The 18522-nt window shown below is 40.3% G+C and overlaps 1 protein-coding gene across 11 annotated transcripts in view; it reads right to left on the bottom strand.

The window, feature by feature from the left end:
- WDFY3 (WD repeat and FYVE domain containing 3) overlaps window positions 1–18522 on the bottom strand; it is a 154081-nt gene that overhangs the window by 31376 nt on the left and 104183 nt on the right. For 7 of the 11 annotated variants that reach the window (XM_058420815.1, XM_040065491.2, XM_040065490.2 and 4 more), the window contains 13 exons: window positions 17796–17907; window positions 17196–17386; window positions 15600–15752; window positions 13929–14002; window positions 13665–13826; window positions 12194–12288; window positions 9817–9937; window positions 8852–9069; window positions 5995–6230; window positions 4590–4724; window positions 3331–3510; window positions 1804–1848; window positions 1099–1332 (listed from right to left, as the gene is read on the bottom strand). In XM_058420815.1, the coding sequence (XP_058276798.1) occupies window positions 1099–1332; window positions 1804–1848; window positions 3331–3510; window positions 4590–4724; window positions 5995–6230; window positions 8852–9069; window positions 9817–9937; window positions 12194–12288; window positions 13665–13826; window positions 13929–14002; window positions 15600–15752; window positions 17196–17386; window positions 17796–17907 (1956 nt within the window). The remainder of the gene's footprint in view (window positions 1–1098; window positions 1333–1803; window positions 1849–3330; window positions 3511–4589; window positions 4725–5994; window positions 6231–8851; window positions 9070–9816; window positions 9938–12193; window positions 12289–13664; window positions 13827–13928; window positions 14003–15599; window positions 15753–17195; window positions 17387–17795; window positions 17908–18522) is intronic. The other 4 variants (XM_040065489.2, XM_040065488.2, XM_040065484.2 and 1 more) reach the window with 2 other exon arrangements.

Consider the following 18522-nt stretch of genomic DNA (forward strand, 5'->3'; position numbering starts at 1 on the left):
AATAGGAACTGGAAAAGAACACATTCTGAAAAGGTGCATGGAACTCCCCACTACAAACATATGGTCAAGCTGTGATCTCCTCAGCTGACACAAGTCACCGCCTTCAGTAAACAAGGAGTAAATGAGACAGATCAAACGTTCAAGTCGCAGAAAGAGAAAGAACAGTAAGTTTAGCAGTGTGCACCCACCCAATCCTATTTATGCTGAGGGTCCAGTAACCCTGACAAGTGATAACAAGTTAAAAGAGCTGTAAAGAACTGCAGCCACTTGAGCACGGTCTCAAATATGCCTCCCAGTGTCTGTGGATAACTGACATCTTCTGACATTTCATTTGGTTTTGCTTTGTGACAGCAAAGAGGTGCCTAGCTGCCCCAGGAGGAATTTGTTGGGAAATATACAAGCATGGTCTGAAATTCCTGCAGCTTTCAAAAAAAATCAGGGAGACTCAGCAACATGTAAGATGAGGTAACGAACAGGTCGGTCAAGGAGAATGAGAAGTGATGTGAAGTGAACATTTCAGAATGTACTGTCTGAAGGTGTAGACAGTTAAATAGTAAACAACTAAACTCCTCACCTCCCTGCCTCACCACTAGTAGGACAGTGCTTTCTTCAAGTGTCAGGAACTTCAAAAGTTGATTTACAGCAAGATAATAGAGTTATTTTGTGAGGTATTATAGTATATGGCCCAATATGTCTTTTTTTCTAACTGGCACCATCTATAGCACAATTTCTTTTCATCTAATACAAACAGAACCCCTAATATTTCGGCAGGGGGTTTATATTTTTCAACCAAGTCAATACAGATGTCATGGTTGGGAAGGTGTTTAACTACTGAATCATACTCCACAAAAATAAAACTTGAGGAAAGCTACAAATTCTCAGGCTGCTTTCCCAAGCCACCGAAGAAAGGTGAACAAACTACTCCTTATGAAACGCTAGTGTTTCTTTTTTATTTCCACTCTTATTCCATGACAATTCCACTGAATCTCAGGTCATCACTAGCCTAATTTTGTAAGGTAATAGAAAAAAACCATTTTAGGGAAATAAGGTGTCACAACTAAGGTCAAATAACAAAACCAAACCCCAAAGAAACTCTACCTCTAGCAGAAGGTCTACCAGCGGAGTCTGTTTGCTGGCCGGTGTGAGACACAGGTTATCAATGATCATCACGCGCATGAAGTCAAACACAAACTTCTTGGCAGGGTGGTTGGTCAGGTAGGTCTTGGTGCCCACGTTGCAGTACTCTGATTGGCTCCTGTTCATGCCAGAGTCAGCTGCAAAGGCTTTAAACTCTTCAGCTGGGGACCCAGCCTCATCATCCAGATCAGTGACCTGCAAAAACCAGCAGGTCAAAACGGTAGAGATCAGCTAATTAACGGCAGTTTCTTCACTTCTCTGTTCTTTGCTTGTCTTTCTGAGGGCATTTCACTTCACAGTTTGCTTCTTAAGAAGCTTTTTTAGAGAGTTATGATGTTCAGGATCAGTTCCCCAATATGAAAACATCCAGTTTTGGATTCCCAAGGCAAACGATGATCTGGCATGAGTTACATTTCATGCTCCCTGACCAACAGAATTACTTGGGTGATTTCTAGATACTTGGCAAAAAATAAATGATCTCATTGCAAAAAAAAAAAGAAAAAAAAAAAAGGAAAAAAGAAAAAAGAAAAGTTTTGAAAAAGATACTAACTAAAGCAGTTAAAATAAAATCAAGACAGAAGCCAACTAAAAAAAAAGGCCATGAAGCTTACATGACATAAAACAAAAAAGGAACTGAGCCTTTTTTTTTTTCTTTTAATACAATACCTTCATCAGAGTGCAGTTATGGGTAAGCCGGTTTCCCAAAAATCTCTAAAAGAAGAAGAAAAAAAAAAAGGGTCTCCACAGCTTTCCCATTTCTGATGAACAGAAACCTTTGAAAGGCTAGCTCTTAAAGAGGACTGTAACAAAAGCACAAACAGTAATGAAAGCTTCAAATGCAGAAGACTGAGCCTTTTTATGCAACTCCCTTCTTTAAATGAAAGAGGAGGCAATATGATTTCCCTCAACAGGCCTCTTGCATCGCCAGCTTACATGTCAAGTAACCAAATGCTCAAAACATTTGGTCTGCTTTAGCAGGAGAGTGTTTTCAAGAAATTAAGAGAAACCCAAATATGTGTTCTTTCTAATTTTAATAGCAATCTCAGAAAAGCTGTAAGATCTTTGAAAAAGTTGAGAATCTTCTCTCATGGCTGAATTTAGATTATAATGTTTTGTTGCAGAAATCTGGCTGTGATACCTGTATTTCACCAGGCACTGATCAGCACTACACATTTGGGCAGAAGAGTAAACCAATTTGGAGTGAGGAGCACCCTCAAACAGCAAAGAGCTCAAGTTGCCAGGGAGATATGCAGAATTTCAAGGGATCTAGTAGTTAAAGTCTGCTCAGAGATAAAAGGCTTCTCTAAAAACTCTGTACAGGTGAATGCCAAATCAGCATTATCAGCTTGTAAGTGGCACTTTCTTTTTGAAAGAGCAAGCTCCTAGAATCTACTTTAAATGCAAGTTTAACAAAAAAGAAGAAAGCCATGTCTTTATGAGACACTCACCAGCAGGCACTGTTAAAAATTGGTCTCCCACTTTTACTGACAACAAAAATAATAGCACACCACCAGTAATTGTCTCCCGAAGTTTTTCATCATACTCTCCCCATAGTTCTAGCATTTGGCAACCCCTAGACTAATTATCTTTCAATGTTCTTAATAGAATTACTTTTAGATGTTGGCTAACTACTTTTTCCCTTTCCATTCATATTCTAGAAATAGTATCATTTGCAAATGACACGAAGCTCAAAGAAAACTCAGGCAACCACGAAAGCAGAGCTGAATTCACACCCACTCCTGGCTTGAACTCAGTAGTTTCAGGAAATACAACAACACTGTTTTGTGGTTAAGCCACAAAAGCAGAAGTGTGAGAAGAGAGGTTTTAGGTTTCATGACATCCTCCAGAGCAGAGGGCTGACTCAGTCTGTTTTGCTGTTGTAAATCTGAGCTAACATTTTTCATACGATTGAAAAAAAAAAAAAAATTTTCATACAATTGGTCCACTAGAAACCAAGCAAACTGCTGCCCCTAAAATGCTGCTTCTGATGTCCCTGCACAATTAACTGCCCTGCAGTTTAACACATTCTTCTCTCAGTTCCATAACCCAAGTACAAAACATCCAGCTCAGCCCTGATGATGACCTCTTGTGCATGGTGAGTAGAGCTTTATCATGGTGTGACTGGTAATTGATAAATCCTCAAAAGTAACGCCCATATGATAAACAGAGCAGGCAAGCAGTTGGATTTCCTACCATCTCAGAGTAAGGTCGGATGTTGAAAGGAAACACTGTTGCTGCCAGCGCACACAGGAACTCTGGACTCATCCACAAGGAAATGAGGTCGGGTACATTGTGATACAAATACCGAAAGAACTGCATCAGGGTGACTGGGTATTCCCGAAGCCAGGAGCCTTCTTCCTCTGACTGCCAGGGCTGGGGTGAGAAACAAACACCAGGTCAGCACAGACAGCACCAATCCAAGAACACTTAGCCCAGAAAGGAAAAGCACGCTTCTGAGCGTGTCTCCAACGGGAGACCAACTGCATTTTACAGCACGTCGCTGACCGCAAGCTAAAATGTGCGCGCTATCGTGGAATGACTCAGAAATATTGGCAAACGTGACCAGACCGGAGCCAACCCAAAATGTGATGGCACAGCTGAACGCGCCTGGTGACAGCACACAAGACGCAGCACACGGCTCTAAGCCTGTCTCAAGTGTATCCAAACGGGCGAGGACCAAACGCCACGATGGGTCACCAGCAGACAGAACACGTGACAACAGGAACAGGCACTGCAGCAGGTACACTTGTCCAGAAGATGCCTCTGGACATGTCCCCTTGGGAGAAACATGCAAGCAACAGAGCATATCACATGCGTATGATGACCCAACAGGTGATGACCAAACAGGTGCTGCTTTTCAAGCACTTCAGGAGGCAATTTTCAGCAGATAACACATTCTGGCTTCAAGGAAATACAGAATTTTCCCACTGAGAAACCAACTTCCCTACTCTTGACATGAGACTCAAAGATGAGAAGATGACACATTTCTCTGGCAGTAAATTCATTTCCTGGGGCTATTCATAGTCCAGGACTTCTCTGCATGGGGAAGGCTCATGAACGAAATCTGCAACTCACATAGCTCTGAGCAGATGGGATACAGAGTCTCAAACATTCTCCCATGATGTTAATCGGGAAAGATATTCAATTATCTCTGCCAAGGACACTTCTGCTTTCTTGTTTTGTTTGAACTGCAGCTAAACAGAAACCCCAGCCTTTCTGAGAAAAAGCAGCATTAAATTTGGGGCTACTAATACTTCTACAGATACTGGAAAAAAGTAACATAGAAAACCCCACAAAAATTACAATTTTCACCCAAGAATTACGAGCCTAACTCACAGCTAATTTTGTCATGACACTATAACAAAGCTCTGACCTTTCCAATTTGGCTTTTGACCATGTAGAAACTTGAACAACACAGTATACTGAAATAAAGCCAAATTTTTTATGCTTACAGAATTCAGCATGCTCCTCAGCATTCCCAGTAACAAGAAGGCAGCCTCTGTGCAAACACTGTGTATTGAGGAGGTAACAGTGCCACAGGAGGCAGGAACTCCAAATATGAATGTCCAAATGGAGTCTAAATCAAACTGTAAGAGGTGAAAGAGAAGAAAATACATGAAATAATCCCTTTCTCCTGTGCAGCTGTATACAGCTTTTTATTACAGATACAATACATTCATTTGGCAGTAGATAAAAAATTATTTTTTTAAATCCTCCAAACTTTATCACCAAACTTCATATGAAGGTCATGTATCACCGAAGAAAATTTCTTTCAACCATGATCTAATGAAACAGCAACTCTCATCTTCTCACTTACTTTTCATCTGTCACAAAGTGTATGTAAGTGTTCGGAAACAAAAGAATTGTTAACACATGTGCTGCACAATCAATGTAGCTGACTCACACCTAGCAGTAAAACCCACATGGTATCCCACAGGAAAGAAAAAGGATATGAACAACACAAACAAATCAAGTTGTATTTTCCAGCAAGCCTAAATATTTAGATCAATTAAAAATGAAAAGGGACTAAGCATCCACCTCTAGCATTAAGAGTGCTACTAAGTAGTCAAATTTAGCTTCAGTTTAACAGTGTCATACTTCAATGCTGTAGGCAGAGGAGTGAGTTTCATGCCTCTACCTCATGGTAGCAGAGTGCTGAATGTGCTGTCAAGTATTCCTCTCAAGAAGGGAGGCAGGCACCTTCTGATTTGAAAGTTTTACTTTTCAGTTCTCACTGATAAATAAATGTCAGCACTGCACCCATTCTAAATAGGCACCTTGTCCATCCAGAGTGTGCATGGCTTTTCTCAATGAAGCACTACCCTGGAGTTTCCCAGGACTGCTGTAGGTCATATAATATCTACTCACTTACTCCAAAAAAGCCCCAAATAATCCCTTCAGAATAAGAACAATTAATACTTTTCAGCAACAACTGAGTTGTCTCCCTATAAAACCACTGAGACTTTCCGAAATAAAAGCAACCTTGTTCTGCCTGTAACCTGTGAACTCTCTTTAACACATCAACTGCCCACTCCTTAAAACAAAACCCCACAAAAATCCCACCTCACAACCAAAGAAAGCAAGCAAAAGATTATGTTCCCTTCAATGCCCACAGCATGCCAGCTTGAACTAGGGATCTGCTTCTCACGTGACCCCAAAATGGACCAGAGTGACACCAGTGACAGCTAAGCCATAGCAGGCTGGCTTTTACATACTCCCACCCCAAAGAGCTCGGCACTAAACACCACATCACGACTGTTGAGTCAGCTGCAGGGAAGAAAGAGAAGGCCTGGTTAATCCATTCTTTTCTTTCATGACAGACAGAATCGCGTTCACACCTCGCTGGATAATCCCTACCTTGGCACCCTGATTACACTGGCTGCTGGTGACAGGCGCACTGACCTGCAGGTTTTCAGGCAGCTCAGTGACTGGCTGCTGCAGGAAGAGGGCCATGAGGAGGAAATAGAGCGCAGGCACGTTGGTATGCTTTGGGAGAAGGGACTGCAGAACGGGGAAGCCTGGGAAGTGACAAGCGTCCCGGTTAATCTCCCGCAGCGTGGATCTGCCACCGGCGCTCCGGCCCACGTTGAACCCTGCCGCAGAGAACGAGACACAAAGCCAACAGCTTTGTTAAGAGCTTCCACACCTTCGGTTTAACAACTGAAGTTAAGAGGGAATTACCTGTGAGGACCCTTCCTGCTCACCTGGTGAGATTCAAAGGGGACCTCCTCAGAAAGTAATGCCGTCAAAAGCAAACCTGAGCGTATCACACACACGACACCATTCTGCTTCAGAGGTCTCATTTTTTTAAAACAATCAAAAAATAAAGGAAATTACTGTTTCCCACATAGATGACACTGCTCCATCTGTACAGACCGCTTAATCCAACTGCTTACACACACAGATCCATTTTCTGACTGTGACCACACTCTCTGACTTTTAAAACACCCAGGTCTCTGAAAACAGATATTTTGCTGGCTGAGAGCAAAATATCACCTTAATCTCAGTTACAGATTTATATGATGAAGCAGCAACCCAAGGTCAATTAAAGTCTATGGGCAGCTGATTTGTGTCCAGAGAAGTCTCCGGGGCATCTTATTTCAGATATTTTTTAAAGACTAATCAGCTGGTAGTAATCATTAAATAGTCTCATTTTATTTAAGTGCTGCCAGAACCACCCTCCGTGACCGTGCTTCTACCTACGTATTTCAACTTCCTACTTAAAGAAAAAAAAAAAAAAAAATACACCAGGGTGGCAGAAGCACTTATTTTCAAGCAAGGCAAGAGGCAGGAAGACAGTTCAGTCTCCACATCAGCACCGTGAGCCATTGCTCTGACACTGCCAGAGGTCAGGTGGTTTTTCTGAGGCTCAAATACAGATACACTTTCCACCAGAAACGGACTTTTTAAACAGAAAGCATCTATCAGCAACCAGACTAATGAAATATGTGCCACATGGTTGCAGAAATTCCATCAGTAACCTTCAATAAAAACGCATCATATTTGGTATAATGAGAAATCTTGGAGCCAGTACGTTATAATTTATTAAAAAACACAGTGTACAAAAATTAGATAATCTGTCACTATCAGGTTATGAGACTCTAGTTTAAAAATATCTTTTTCACCAGTCCAGCTTGGATTCAATTAAAGTGATAGTATAACAGGAAAAATAGAGAAGCTAAAAAATGACTTCAAATGTAACTGTAAATCAAAATCTTACTTAGAGAGATTTTGTGACTGAAGAAAATGTTTATGCTATTAGACATTTAAAGTGCATAGTAAATAAAGAATACTCTATTCCCTAAAATGCCCATGGTTTTCAAGTTTTTAAACACACAACCATGCAGGGGAAATGCATGTGCAAAATTGTTTCTTAAATAAAATACAGAACCTCAATCAGAAACAGCCAAACAACAGGTGCCTTTTATTTTAACAATAAATATTTGCATGTGTTTTACATCTTCTGAAAAACTGTTTTCCTTAATCCTCCTAATTCATTGGCAATGCAAAGAACCATCCTATGCTCACAGCTGAATATCCCAAGGGATATATTGTGGGAAACAGTAAAAAGAGAGTATTCTTTAAGCAAAAAATAACAAGATACTGTATTTGAAATCTATCAAAGATACAAAGCAGAAATATTTTTCATGTTTTTGTAATTTTTTTTTCAAGAAGAGCCCACTTCCTGAAAGGAAGATCACTTCAACAATGCTTCAATTACTTCCTTATAGTGAACCAATTCAGAAAAACTTTTAGTGCAGTAACAGATGCAACACAGACAGGTGGCTCCTTGAACAGTTATTTTAGGAACAACAAGGAAATTAAAAGAACTATCGATACCACTGCTCTGATCTAAAGGCTACTGAGGCTTATGAAAGACCCTCATTTAACGTCAATGAGTTTGCACCAGGGCCTGAATAGACATTCATCTGAAAAGCACTATTTTATTTTGAGTGGAAAAAAAACCCAGATCAGTGGGAAATTGCCACTACACCTCTCTATAAAAAGCTGACAAACGTTATTTCAAACATTTGGAGATACATTTCAGACAGCTCAGAGATGCTCAAAATGGGTCCTGTATTACTAAAGCCTTATACATAATTCCAGGTCACAAGGGGTAATTGAGAGGTCTGATAACCTTGATAACTGAGGATTTAAGAACTGGGAAAAAAGCCTTTAATGAAAAGTGTACACAAGAATGCAGGAGAGGGAATGGAAAAAGAATGCTGAGATGATACTGTGAACACAGAAATTTCCAAGACAGCAAAAATCCAAACTGGTAAATGTGATGGACACGGCAGTCACTAGCCCAAGCAGCTCAGATACAACACTGCACAATACCCGACTAGAAGTAAACAAGTAATTTCTGCTGAATCTTTATTAGTTGTGTGCACAAAGTGCTGCTCTATGCTGCCCACTAAACCCTACCCTGATGGTAAGAGAAAAAACCAATTAGTGACACAGGCTTCGTGCAGATGTGCAGAGCTGAACCACAATGACATCTGTGTGCTGTCAGCCAAGGGCAGCTCTGTCACACCACTCCCTTTTGCCTAGGAAATCTTAACTCCTGCTTGTAAGAGAACTGAAGTGCAGAAGCATCTGATGGCAGCACAGACAAGAGTAACAGCAAGGCCTCAGCCAGACAGCATCCACACAATAACCCCCGGCTCAATATCCCAGGAATCCCTGAGCCCCGAGGGGCTGAGATGCCTACCTAGCACAGTACCAATCTTATTGGTCAGGACAGAATCCGTCTGATCCAGCCAGCCTCCTCCACTGAGACCCTCCTTAAACTTGAGAAGGATGGACTGGTTACTCAACAGCACCACGAGAATTCGCATGGCTGCCGTGACTGTGGTGGAATGTAGATGTTCTTCCATAAACATCATAATCCAATCAAAACCCAGGGTCTTGACCAGTTCTTCACAAGCCCTAAGTGAGGGGGGGGAAAAAAAAGGTCACAATTCACAGCATTTAGTTTCCCTCTACACAGCAAAAAACATTGACTGCAGGGCAAACTTGAGGAGAAAATTCTTACTTAAGTCTGCTACAAACAAGAAATATCACTTATCTGCTCTTGTTAAATGAAACAGCTGATGTGCATTTGTTTAGAAAAAATGAAAGACTAAATACAGCTCCCGGGACTAATTCCATTGCATAAGCAATTACAGATAATTGCTGCTTTTGATAACAAAGATGGAATTCTGAACTGAAATCTTTTTGTTGAATAAGAAGTCTTCACAAGTTTTCTAAACAAACTGGTATGATAAAATGAAGAAAGGTTGTTTCTTTCTTTGCCTTTATTAAGAGAAGAATTGCTTGGGAGTATTCAGAAGGCTTTTTTTGCCATTTCAAGGGGCATTCTAGGGTCGATAATCTTAGTGGTAACCCCTACCAAAGCTGATTATCCCACTTCTCTAAAAATGGAAGTTCTCTCTTTGACAGATTTTATTTTTTCTACAGCCATGCATGAAGTTAAGGGAAAACACCAAAATTAATCATGTATCCCATTTCTACTAGCATACCTGAGAGTAGTTCAGTGACATTTGAATAAATCATTCAACAGCTCCTATAAAATGATGCAACTCAACTAGTGAATGGAATGGAGGCAGTATAATTCTTCCCCTTGAAATAAAAAATTACATCCTATCTCTGCCTCAAGGGATTTTTTGTACTTACTGCAAATTAACAGTTGTCTTTTCTTTAGATGTATAGAGAAGTTTCAGAAGGATATCTAAAAGTCTGTTCCGTAGTAGAATAAGATTAGCTGAAACAAGTCCTCCAAAATCATCCTCTGTTCCTAAAGAGTGAAAAAAACAGCAAAAAAAAAGAGGCAAAATTAGGATTTTGGAACTTGGGGATTTTAAAGGCTGTTTTAAAATTCCATACATAAGCAAATACAACCTGACCCCCACTCAGGCTGCAAGGAAGCTGTGCTAAAGTGCAAGCAGCCCATTACATGGTGCTGAGAAATGTCTGGTGCCTCTAGCACTGTCACACACACTTTGGGCAGTTTGAAGAACAGGTCAAAGAGAAGCACAGCTTCTCAGACAGTAATCTGAACTGAGGTGGTCACTATCTGTCACCATTCATTCCCATCCCTCCCTTCTCCCAAAACGGCAAAACATGGTAATTAAATAAACATTCTGCATTTTGAAAGCAGAGTGACTGGGAGGATGTGGAAATCATAAGGAATAGACCCTGATATTTCATTAATTCCTCCAAATCTGAGAAATGGAGAGAAAAATTAGTTTCCTTTTCTTTCAACACATCCCTAAGCTCATCATCAGTTGAAAAAAGCAACCAAGCCAATCCATGCAGCTCAGGTTTAACTTTACAGCTATTCCGCAAATCTCTCTTCCTGTAGCTTATGCTGTCAAAGAAGGACCCTGCTTTTTACATTATTTAAAGGAAAAAAAAAAAAGCAGCACAGCTTGAGGCAACATATGCAAAAATAAAGACAGATAGATAAACGGATAGATAAATGGATAATTTCTGGACCAAGGTTATGTGCAAAAGAGGCAGACAACAAAGAATCTTCAATGGCAGAAATCCAACAGAAGTGGTGAACACTAGCAAGCTAAAAAATTCTCATGCCCTTTGCCTCAAAAGGCATTCTCATTTCATTTCTGCCACACCTTGAAGTTCTCCCCAAGGTTCTTCTGTCCCCTACGCAGGCAAAAAACAGCTCAGGCTGCTGTTAGCCTGGGGAAAAAAAAAAACAAAAAAACCACCCCAAAACAAAACAACAAAAACCAAAACAAAACACAAAACAAACAAAAAAACCCCAACAATAACAAAAAACCACCACAAAACAAAAAACCAAAAAAACCCAAAACAAAACAAACAAACAAACAAAACAAAAAAAAAAAAAAACAAACCAAAAAAACAAAACAAAACAAAAAAAACACCACCAACCACCAAAAAACCGATGGCCTGTAGTGAGAACACCAATCTGAATCTCTCTCCAAAACCCAATACCCTCTTTTTCACTGAAAGGCTTGAATTTAATCATCTTTGAGACCACAAAACCCAAAACTGTTCAGAAGGAACAGGTGAGGCACAGGAAGAAAGTGATGAATCCCACCAGACCATGGAATGGATCTTAAAGATCATTGAGTTCCTACCCCCCTGCCATGGGCAGGGACACCTTCCACTGGACCTCCTCTGGTTGCTCTGAGCCTTCATCCAAACTGGTCTTGAACACAGCCAGGGATGGGGTATCCACAGCCTCTCTGAACAGCCTGCTCCAGTGCCTCACCACCCCCACAGTAAGGAATTTCCTCCAGATCCCCAACCTGAAACAACTCTCTTTCAGTTTGAAGCCATTCCCCCTCATCCCACCACTACATGCTCCTGTGAAAAGTCCCTCTCCAGAATGTGCAGACTGCCCAAACCTTGTTCTATGTGACACCAGACCAATCTAACTAACTGTAAAAGGAGAAACTTCCCTCTCACTTGTCCCTCTGCACCAGTATATTCCCAAGAGATGTAGAAACAGAGGTTCTTTGGATAATGTTTCTGTTTATTTGGCTGATATTCACTGTGGGACTTAAAACATTTCTGTTCAGGGAGACTGATTAAAAATGCAATTGCACAAGGTAAATAAGGGTAGAAATGGTCTCAAAACAACATAATGTAAGAATTATTGAAGGTTGATAACATTTCTCTTTTTACCTAAAAAATGGTTACTAGGCTGTCTTAGTTAATTCTTTCACTTCCTCCACACCTGGAGGGCTGATGCACCTAGTAACCAGTTTTTTGTCTTTTTTTTTCCTTTTCCCACAAAGAAGCAGAGATGCACAGCTGATTAGAAGGAGCAAGTGGAGGAAGGAGAAAAAAAACCATAAAGTGTTAAATGAAGGAAACAAAACAAAACAAAAAGGTATTTTGCTCTGCAGTCAATACTGAAAACTAAAGCCCCACTAACTGGCAGCCAGGCCATAACAAATTTGCAACAATGCTAATGATGCTATTTCCACGTTTTTTGTATTCAAGCACAGAAGAGACCAAAAAGTATTTTCTTCTCCTGCTTCTAAGTACTGTCGACACTTACCACTGTCAAGCTTTTCTTCATTGTTTATTTCCATGACCACAAACTTCTCACAGACTGCAAACGTAGGTAAAGTGGAAGAGATGAACTGTCCGAACCTTGATGTATACAGAAAAAACATCGGTGATTGATATGACAGATGCACTCTCATCTATCAATAATTCACCTCAAATATAAAACCACGACACCAGTGACAGGGAGATACCCAAAAACGTCAGCTTTCTCACATCTGAAGATTGATGAAAATGGTCTTCATTTAAAGTTACCAGCCAAAACACAAATTAACTTGTAGTAATTAATGGAATATTTGCAGACAAGGCGGCAGGTAAGGGTCCTTGAAAATGCTAGGATTCAGGAAAGGGAACTGGGAGATACTGCTGAGCCCTAGTAAAAGGAACACCTCAAATTAGAGGAGAACAAAACATTATTCTCAATCCCTTACAGCTGAACAGTTATTACATCAAAACAGTGGTTACTCAACCCTGGAAGAACATTTATGCCTATAGCTCGAGGTTATGTAACACAGGGTCGTGGTTTTCCATGACAAGACACTGATGTACCACTCCAAGACAGGAGATGCAGTACATTCCTCTCTCCTCTGCAGCTAACCTGGAATGATCCCTAGCTAGTGCAACTTTACCCAACTCATGCACCATTTTTCATTTGTTATTTCCAGGAAGGAGACCAGGGAACACTGGTCTTCTATCTACTATGTAACCATTTAAGCATAAAATCAATAGTTTTATTCTTGATTCTTTTTTGTCCTGTATAATTAAAACAAGGACAGGTAAGATGCTCAGATTGAGACTTCTGATACCTTTAATTGTACTTAAAAGTAAGAAGCTGTAAACATGACCACACACATGCAAAGAGCTCCCTGCTCCATTTCCATGAAATGAGAGATGAAAAAAAAAAACAAAATCAAGTTATCAAGGAGTTAAACTATTTTAAAGCATTTCAAATACTCCTGTACATATGAATTGCAGTAACTAGTGTAATTTTCATCAGTCAGAAATAGTTTTACTATACCTGACAGCCTTAAATACCTTTTCCTAGAGTGTTGATTAAGAAAAAAATTGGAACTAAACCCTGCATTCAAGATAGTAATCAAAACTGCATTTTAACCAGAAGTTATCTTTTGAGTCCGTCTCAAATAATATTCAGTGGTATTCAGGAGGAGTGCTCAGTGCTTTACACGAACAAAAGGGGCTGCTCAGCACCTTCACTTTTCACCTGTAGAACATTCAACCAGTTTGATCACTCAACCATGCTTGGTCAGATGCAAACTGAAAATCATATGCAAATCAAGGCTTCAACATATTGCTGATGTCCAGTTCAATCTTGTTATTAGAGAAAAAACCCAAAACCGTACAGGAGCGTTCCATACCACACAGTCCTCAGCAGAATGACCACAAAGTACTTTTGACCAAGGTAACAGAACCAAGAAGGACAGAATTATGCAGGTGTGGGCTACCTGAGTAGGTCATAGCTGCTGGGGAAGCCCTGGAGCAGAAAGCTCAGCACGTTGCTAATCGCAGCAATAGTGGGCTGGGACAGGGACATGTCTCGAAGAGTCAACAGCAGCCTTGGGATCAGTTGGAATTCCCTCATTAACTTGGCATTCTTTGCTGCTTCACTGGAAGAAGAAAAGAAACGAGATGGCCATTTAAAATTAAAGTATCCTCTAAATATCACCTAATCCTGTAAATCCCATTACTAGGCTTGTATCAGTTCATACCTCGACTCAGTGAGGAGTTCAATGAAGTGCTCAAATAATGACAGATGAAGCTCATAGGGTGCATGAAGCCAGACCTGAAATACAGGAAAAACAGTATATTTTGTACACAAATCAACTTGTAGGTTAAAACCAAGCATTAATAAATCAAAAATTATGAAGGGAAAAAATTTATTCATATACATGACCATTTACCTGGCCATGAAGAACTACACATCAGTTTCAAAAATACTCTCTGTAAGGGCAGACCTAAACTTAAACCAGGCTGAAAACTTATAAAGGGATCTAGACAAAAGGTCACACACTCTTTTTGCACAAACTTTAAAAAGACAGTGCAATGCCTCCAAAGGAGCTATTAGGGTTATAACAAGGCTGTGTTAAATTTATTTGGTTTAAGTGAAGCTTTATGTCTTCATAAAATTAACTTACTACCCTCCACCAAGATTAAACTCAAGGTCTTCCCTGATTTTATTTTTTACCCAGTATTGCCTGCACTTAAATTATTTAGATTCTCTACCAAAAGCCCCAAAATATCAACTGTTCAATCAAGAGAAGTAATAGAAAATATAAAAGCCAGAAAGCTCACAGTTACAGCTGCAAATCTTAACGTTGATGTGCTGTTGAACAAAGCATAATTAATACCTGTGCTCTGGTGTATAAAACTGGCTTAAAAGCAAAAGCTTTCTAGCTTTTGCTTTTCTTCTAATCTTATAATTTAGCATGATGAGAACAAATCTTAATTTCCCTGTCTTGCGTGAGTAAGAACATCTAATTTATCCAAATTAAGTGAAATGTTTGGGTCACCCATTTCTGAATAAAGTAAATAATTTAAAAATCCTCAAAAAACTGAAAAAACAACAGCCAAAACCACAGACTTCTGGAAAGTTTCTTCCTAAATAAGGTTTCCAGGAGTGCTTTGAAATACTCAAATAGACATCTAAAAAAGGGAATGGTTAAGTCTATTAAGTCACTTGTGGAAAATGGACTTGCAATATTAAGTCAGCATCTTATCAGCTGGTTTAGAAGTGGTAGTAGGGTTTTTACTTATTTACTTTAATGTACCTGAGTCAGAATTCTTTTAGTCCATCTATGTCAGGTACAGATAATGCCAAAGGAGCACACACAAAAGGATAAGTTCTGGGAATCTTTTATCAGCCCCTATTGCATTAGCATTTCCCTCTGAAATTTGCTGCTTTCCTTACTTCAACACAACATTTTAATATTTCAGAGGACATGTAAACAGAATTTTAACTCCCTTACTATTAACCTTGCAGGAGATGTGTGATAAAGTGATGTGCTATGTGCTATGTTGAATATTTACCTCCTGCTTTTATTTGCAGGGCATTTTTCATGCCTTGATATATGTACTGCAGTAGAACAGAGGTGTAAAGAAACTGATGAACAGAAAACCACAGAAGGTTATCTACTAAAACAACAAAAAGCAGAAACACCTGTGGCATCCATCCATTGCTTTTGCAGTGATTCAAGCCATTTCAGCAGGAAAAGTTACCAATAACCTTGTTGCTCAGCTGCTTTACTGTACTATGTGAGAAATAGGAAGTTCTCAGGATAACAACCTAATGTGCTATTTTTGAAAATTTAAAGTACGCTATCAACATCTGATTTAATCATTATCCAAGCATCATAATCACTTTTCTGTGCAGCTCTACATACTTCAAAATCACAGAGCAGGTCCTGGAAGGCAGCAGAATTTGGGATGATGGATGTCTCGTGCCCGCTGTCAACAGTTCCCACCAAGGAAAAGGTCAGGTGGAGTATGTGGCTGTTCAGAAGGGACCTCTTCTTCTTTAACAGCATTGCCAGCAGCTTGAACAAGTAAACAGAAAAGGAAACTGTCCTGTGAGCACACAGCAATGTTGTCCAAGCACGCAGAACAGATGAAATGCCTGTGCCCCTTTTGAGAAGGTTTTTAAAGTATGTCTGCTGGTTGACACTCTTGATGAAAGACTTTAGAAGTGGCATCACAGTTCATTACAAAAGTGGAATAACCAGGACACTCTTCAGCTCATAAAACATCTGTTTACACCACAGACAGGATCTAGGCCCAGAGGATTAGGGACACACACCCCTCTCTCAGCTCTCTGGCAGTCAGTCACAGTTTAAGACATCACATTCTCAAACAGTTGTGTTCCTGGACAGCAAACCTGGACATGGCAGACAAATGGAGCAGGCCTAGAGCACTGCATGCCCAAATGAGAGCTATTCTAGCACTGAAAAAAAAGTAACATAAATCTGAATAAGCCTCTTTTTCTCTTGCTATGCTTCATTCTCCTAGGCATGACTGCAGTCCCCACTTCTGCTTTAACTTCTTACAATCTTGCCTGGGAAAGAATCATTTGCCAGATTTACTGCTACAGCTTCTTGTCTTCTGAAGCAAACTTGTTTAAACAACACTCAACACCCTGGCCTGCTCAGCTTTAGCATCCTCACTGAAACACTGAAGACATGCAGATTTCTGGGAATCTCCCTCAAGCCACACCATTTGCTGATGTCAATACAAGTGGAATGTAAGGTCATTTGTAACGATCTGCTGACTACTCATAGGACATGAAGGACACTGTCTGGACTTGTCTGGTCACAGTAAGCCAAGGTCTGCACCAGGCTCCTTGGAACAGTATGTTTTGATGTAACTGCACCAGGCATTAGCATTTGTAAATACACAGCCCAAACCACAGAACTTTCCATTTCAGTAAAGCAGCCTCCATGAGAAACATAAAACACATTGCTCATGTGAAAATCTTTTCAAATCAGTCAACCAATCCTTCTGCATAACTGATCGCCTTTTCCCCATCCCAGTGGAGAATTAACGTCTTCAGCTTGAAAGGAAACAGCACCACTAACTACAAAATGCATGAAGACTCCTTAAAAAAATTCCTCTAGGAGTTCACTTGTTCGGATTTTTTAATGTGTCCCTATCCTCTCTCTTACTGGCACATCAGAGACACAAGCTCCCAGGCCTTCAGGGGTGGGTTCAAAATCACAAGAAAAGAATTACTTAAGTACAATAGTTGTGCTCTTCTGTGCTGTTACTGAATGCTCAGTTTCAGCAATGCAGCTAAATGTGCACAACAGCTTAGCAAAAACTTTTCACCCTCTGCTTTAAATTCATCTACACAAACTAACCAAGAGTTCAAGAAACTTTAAAAGACAAACACGGGTTACAACATGACAAGAGACTTCCATGGGAACTGTGATGACAAACAGTGAAATTCAATCAGGCTGGTCTGTTCTAAGACATTTTTTACATACCTGATAACCTTTGATTCTCTCCATCTCTTTGCTGGCCAGTGGATTGCTCTTGACCACACAGACCAATGCTTTCACAGCTGCATACAACCCTTCCACATCTGATGCCATGGCTACAAGTCCCAAAATAGCAGCAGCCCCACCAATGTACTGCAGTGTAGTGGCAACAGGTCTGGGGACAAATGTTCTTACTCCTGAGCACAGACAGAGAAAATGAATTAAAATACATTCAAATCAAATTTTTCCAAGAAATAATTGTGAAAACATAAAGCAATTTTCATTTTAGCATTACTTGAATTATAAAAAGAATGTTACTTGAAGAATTACGGCTCCTCAGAAGAAGTGAAGGAAATATAGAAGAATAGTTTATAACCTAAGGTAAAGTAATTGAATATATTTTCATAATGATGAATCATAAACTGAAACAAGCATCCCATGTGAGCAAAAAAAAAAGATAACAGTATATCCATAAAATATAAAAATGTTCAATAAACACAGTGATGCACCATTAACATTCATCAATTGTATGATTTATCTCCTAAGTTCTTATTGACACGTAATTAATAACTTTAAAGCATAATAATTCTGAAGTGCTCAACTCACCCAAATACCCTATCAAAGCTGCACCAATGGAGCGTGCTGGTCCATTCAAATGCCCTGCTGAGTTATGTAGCAGCTTCACAGGAGTGGCATTTTCATGAGAAGAAATTGCCAGCTGAAGGAAACAAGAGAAAAAAGGCAGGGGTTGAAGAGAAGGGGTTTTTTAATGCAAGCCTAAAATTCAAAACTTATGAATTTTCCTACTGTGATAAGAACTAACATACAACCAACTCAGATTAAGTCTTTCCTCTCAGAAGAGATGCTCCATCCCTCTGATCATCTTGGCAGTCTTCCCTGGACTCACTCCAACAGGTCCATGTCCCTCCTGTGCTGGGACCCCAGCTCTGGATGCAGCACTGCAGGTGGGCTCTCAGCAGTGCAGAGGGGCAGAATCCCCTCCCTGCCCTGTTGCCCACGGAGCTTTGGATGCAGCCCAGGACACGTTTGGCTCGAGTGCACATTGCTGGGTCATGTCCAGCCTCTCACCCACCAGCACCCCCAAGTCCTTCTGGGCAGGGCTGCCCTCAATCTGCTCATCCCCAGCCTGGATTGGTACCAGGGATTTTCCTGACCCAGGTGCAGCACCTTGCACTCAGTCTTGTTACACCTTGTGAGCTTCCAATTGACTCACTGCTCTGGGCCCACCAAGCCCTGGAGCTCGTTCAGATCCCTCTGGATGGAATCCTGTCCTTGAAGTGTGTAAACAGCACCACCCAGCTTAGTTTCAACA

The sequence above is a fragment of the Hirundo rustica genome, chromosome 5 (genome assembly GCF_015227805.2).
Source record: "Hirundo rustica isolate bHirRus1 chromosome 5, bHirRus1.pri.v3, whole genome shotgun sequence".
Lineage (NCBI taxonomy): Eukaryota > Metazoa > Chordata > Aves > Passeriformes > Hirundinidae > Hirundo > Hirundo rustica.